The sequence below is a fragment of the Nansenia antarctica genome (assembly GCF_963989245.1).
Source record: "Nansenia antarctica genome assembly, chromosome: 8".
Classification (NCBI taxonomy): domain Eukaryota; kingdom Metazoa; phylum Chordata; class Actinopteri; order Argentiniformes; family Microstomatidae; genus Nansenia; species Nansenia antarctica.
The window spans coordinates 10939621-10944441 of record NC_137678.1 but is presented as its reverse complement, the minus strand read 5'-3'; the positions used below and the strand labels follow the sequence as shown (position 1 = coordinate 10944441).

The following is a 4821-nucleotide window of genomic DNA, read 5'->3' as shown; positions in this document are numbered from 1 at the left end:
ATGTTGTAAATGTCTACATTACAAACGTCAGTCCTCATAGGTGATTCATTGCAACATTTATTCATAAATTACCAGTTAGATAAAAGGACATTTTACAGGCACAAGGAGGTCTCCGTTGCACAAATGAATGGGTAAATCAATTAAAACAACACATACATGCACAAACATAAATGAGAAATTCATACCTATTCAAGTTGTGTTACATTTTTGAGATTGGAATGGGGACAATCAGCGGTGACAACATGCCAGCAATAAAACAAGAAAGAGAAATTAAGATATTGAACAAACAAATAGTTTGATATTCATCAAATTGAGTCCACAAGACCTGACCCTGGAACAGACCTGACCCTAGAACAGACTCAGAGCTCTAGAACAGACTCAGAGGTATATAAATGAATGAATGGTCTTTAGTCTATAAAAGGTCTATGGTCTATAAAGAGTGGGTGCAGCAGGGCCTGTTGTGCTGTGATCCGTGTGGCCGGATTCAGATCCAGTAGTCTGTCAAGGAGGTCGTAGGCTTCATCAGGCACCGTGTCCCAGCCCCCTTCACCACCCTGGGGCTCTGCTTGGCTCTGGTCCTCCTGTAGGTGGAGCTGCTTGGAGTTTGACTCCTCAAAGGGATATAGAACAGTGTCTTTTGGGGCTTTGTGATGATGGGCAGTGGTAGCGTCTCTGTTGGACTGGGAGAGTGGTGTAGCCGTGTTGTCTGGTGACGGTCTTACGCCTCTCAGGGTCTCGCACAGAGTTCTCAGGTCCTGACGGGGGAGCTGGCGGCTGCACACCACTGCTTTACCTGTGGTTGAACCATGGTCAGTGTGTATGGTCATAGCCACTGTTTTATTTATCAATTGGGTTATACTGGTTTAACAACTTATGGCTACAATCCACAACAGCTATCTAGGTAATCTAATTTGACTTTGAACATACTTCTAAAAAACAATGAGTGGGCCCCAACAGCAAACATTTGATGTGTCATCTTAACAAATTTGCTATGAACATAAGTGTTCACATTCACACTTGTCAGGATGTGGTCTAGTAGAAAAGACACATGATAGGCTACACACCGAATGCCTTCGCAGCCTGGACGGTCTCCCTGGAGCCACGGATCGTCATGATCTGGGTGAGGGCGATGAGGTCATCATTGGCTTTGAAGAATGGGTATCGGCCACTCAGCATCGAGAGCAGGATCACACCAGCAGACCAGATGTCTATGGCTGCAGGCGACAACAGAGAACATGTTGACATGTCATCAGTACAATCATGAGGCATATAAACCCCTCAAAAAAAGTTCAGAAACGTTATTTTTGGTTGATTAATCCTCCCCTTTAATAATACCAATTGGTATTATATGTTATATCGTTGGAAAGCCTGATTAGTCACCTTTACAACGAGGTACAACTTGTAAGGATCATGCATTCGTGGAATGAGCAACACAGCTAAACGTGTGGGTAGCGGCCCAAAAATATTTGCCAAAATCCCCTATATTCTTCTGTCGGTATACACTCTGTGTCTGTGTTTCCTTCACTTACCTGTTCCCTGGTTGGGGCACTTGGTCAGGACCTCTGGTGCTCTGAACCCTGGAGTGCCAGCCCTGGGAGCCACCTGCTGTTTCCTATAGAAGTGGAAGTAGAAACAATGTTAGCCATTGTCACTTTGAAATGTAGATTAACTCAAACAGGATTAGTCAAGAGCTAATTTTTACCATAAGAGCTATACATTTTTACTCTACTTTCCTAGCCCTTCAGAGTAACCTGTTGTGACGGCTATCAGTAGCCTGGTTGTCAGCCAATCCTCAGAGGCCAAAACTTTGAGTTTTGTACTCTAATAGTCACATTATACTTTAAAGATTTTCCATAGTGACTTTTTGTTTGTTGTTTCAAAACCATCCTAGGGATGTGTTCATTGTTTCTTTTGTTTGTGAGGCATTTGTTTGTTAGTTCTAATTCTGTTTTGTCATTACTATAAGACTTCAAAACTGTTATGGCCAAATAAATATCTTTAATTTACTCATACCAACTGTAATTTGTTACTTCTTCACCCTAGAGAACAAGAAAGTAACACCTGTCTGCATATACTCAGTTCAAACTATGAAACCATGGAGACATGACCAGACACAGTTGGGTTTGGATAGATCACATTTAGGGACATGTGTGTCTGTCTATGTGCTGACCTGGACATGCAGATGTTGCAGACACGGTCAGTCATGAAGCAGTTGCAGGTGAGGCCCAGGTTGACAGCGAGGGTCCTCTGTCTCTGGTTGCTGGCAGCCGTCCTTGCAGGTAGGGGGCGCCGGTTGGCAGGGGCAAACTTGCGTGTGGTAGGGTCTTCTGTGTTAGTGGGCTTAACCAGCTAACCCAACATAGACACATAGGATTATGATCTGGGAAGAGTCCTTATATGTGCAGTTTTGCCATGGAAATCTTGCAAAAATATCTGATTTATCTGATATATAATCAATAATGAGATGCATAACTCTCAATAGATACATGTTGTGTAGTTCCACTAAGTCAGACTCTATTCAAAAGGAGACTGAAGGCGCACCCAATGTTTTCTGCGGATGGGAGGCAGAATCCAGCCAGTGAATTTCAAGCAGCATTATTACCAAAATAAAAAGCAAAAAAAGCGGAATTATGCCACAGAAAACTTCATGTAACGTAATGTCTTCATTTCGTGTGATGCGTACAAAACGGGATGTAAACTAGAGGGGGGTAGGGTCATCGTGAGTGTAGCTGTACCTAAAACGTTTTGAGATGTGGTCGTCTTGGTGACAACTTGCTCCATCCTGCGCCCCCAGAGTCTCAATCAAGAGATGATCGGATTCTTGGATCGGATATGACGACATGTTGTGTTGTTAGTTCTGTTTAATTTTGGAAGACAGGCCAGGCTGAGATCGGATGTTCTCACCTTGATCTTGGAAGCTTGGATGGTTTTGGTGGGGGCAGAGGTGCAGCTATTCAGGTTCCTCTCTCCAAACACTGCCCGTGGTGCTTTACCCAGGCCTGACAGCTCCTGGTCAAACAGTGCAAGGTCAAAGGTCAAAACACACAACAACAACAAAACCACATGGTTGCAAAATACATTTAGTAAGAGCACATTACAGCATCACTGTAAAGGTCTAGAAGTCAATGAAAAACAAGCCTATGACAGTATGACACCACTGTAGCCAGATGATTCAGTGCAGGAGGATAAAGAGCTAGTACAGACACCTTGGTGTGTTTAGTGTGGTTGGTGGTGGGGAGTAAGAGGACCCTCTTAGCCGGTGGTTTTATGGAGGTAGACGAGGAGGAGGTGGAGGTGGAGGAAGAGGAGGGGTGAGGTGCTGGGGCCTTAGGGTGCATGGTGGGTGGAGGTGGTGGCTGTAGGGGGGTGGTTGATGGTGCCCGCTTCCCCAGTGACGCCTCTGGTTTTCCTGTGGAGCCCGGAACCTTCAGGGTGGTCTTCTGCCTCACCACCTTCAGCAGCGCAATCTGGGTGTCGGCCGCGCCTTGCGCCAGGCCAAAGTCCACCAGGGTAAACCTGCAAACCTAACTAATCAGCCCCTGAAGGCCATTACCAGTGTGGACACTGCAATTATTGTCAACACATGATCAGAACCAAGCACTTCACAGATACAAGTGGCTTCAGGTACCAGCTAAAGTCTTTTTCCAACTGCAACACCACATATGTTGTTTACAGGCTGGAATGTGGATGTGGTTGCTTCTATGTGGGACGCACTAAGCGTAGACTGAGGGACAGATTCGCAGAGCATGTGTATGCCATCAGAACATCCAATGACCAATATCCTATGGCTAAGCATTACCAACAGGCTGGCCATAGCAGCCCCAGTTCTTTAAAAGTGGTGGTTCTGGAAGTGGTCCACTGCTCTCGCAGAGGAGGGGACAGGCTCAAACTGCTCCTACAAAGGGAAACATTTTGGATTTTTAAACTCAATGCCATGGTTTCCCCTGGGTTAAATGAAGAAATTGATTATTCTCCATTTCTGTAATTTTTGTATGGCCATACAGCTGTTTTTAATTTTGTTTTGACCTTGTTTTCAATCATATCTGTATATTGTGGTGTTTGGTTTTATTGTACATAATTGGTGTTTCATGGTACATATTTACCTGTATAACCCATGTTGACCACTAGGGTAGTCACCTCCACCCATTGATTATGATGTCACTTCCACTCATTGTCTTCATAAGTGAAATGTTTGTACCAGTACTCCATGTGCCCTGAGGAAGGTCAGAAGACCGCAACGCGTCGGCATAGCCACTCCTAATAAAGGCTTTTTATTTTTTTCTACAATAAGAGTGCCTTGGTTCCCCTTTTTTCTTGGACACTATATAATAGTTTGCCTAACTGGCCATCGGATTTGTGCTCCTAATATCTAAAAAGCACTACGGTTTTCTTATTTTATCGGATTAAAGTAGCAAAGACCAGAAATTCCCATTGACCGCCAGTCAAACTTCTACACTTCTATCACCCAAAAAGGGGCGTGGACATTACGGGAGGGGAAAGTACCCGGATGCGTTGCTCTGATGAATAGGATAGACGTCAGCTATTCCCGCGAGACCAGGGAACGGGATGTGAAACGGGACGTGAAACTAAAATGGTGGATCAATAAACGCTCTCAGTGCTGAGACTGAAGACAACACGAGTCATTTATTAAGTTTATAACTGTGCTAGAGGGCAAACATTACAACATTTTCACTTATTACACAAAGACTGGGAAAGCGACACTAGCTTGAACAACAACGGAGGCGCCGACCTGACGGTAGGAGTGGGAGTGATTGATGAATGAAGCAGAGAGCTGCTAGATAGATACAATGGTCAGTACAG

At 44.5% G+C, this 4821-nt stretch overlaps 1 protein-coding gene across 1 annotated transcript; it reads right to left on the bottom strand.

Moving 5' to 3' along the window:
• Nucleotides 1–407: 407 nt before the first annotated feature.
• LOC308163854 (cell division cycle 7-related protein kinase-like) lies at nt 408–3814 on the bottom strand (the record flags this gene model as incomplete). The annotated part of the gene is made up of 7 exons (XM_080538038.1): nt 408–793; nt 1065–1214; nt 1530–1612; nt 2171–2349; nt 2905–3009; nt 3201–3524; nt 3800–3814. The coding sequence occupies 7 exons, from the start codon at nt 3812–3814 to the stop codon at nt 408–410; spliced, it is 1242 nt and encodes a 413-aa protein (XP_080394164.1).
• Nucleotides 3815–4821: the final 1007 nt, after the last annotated feature.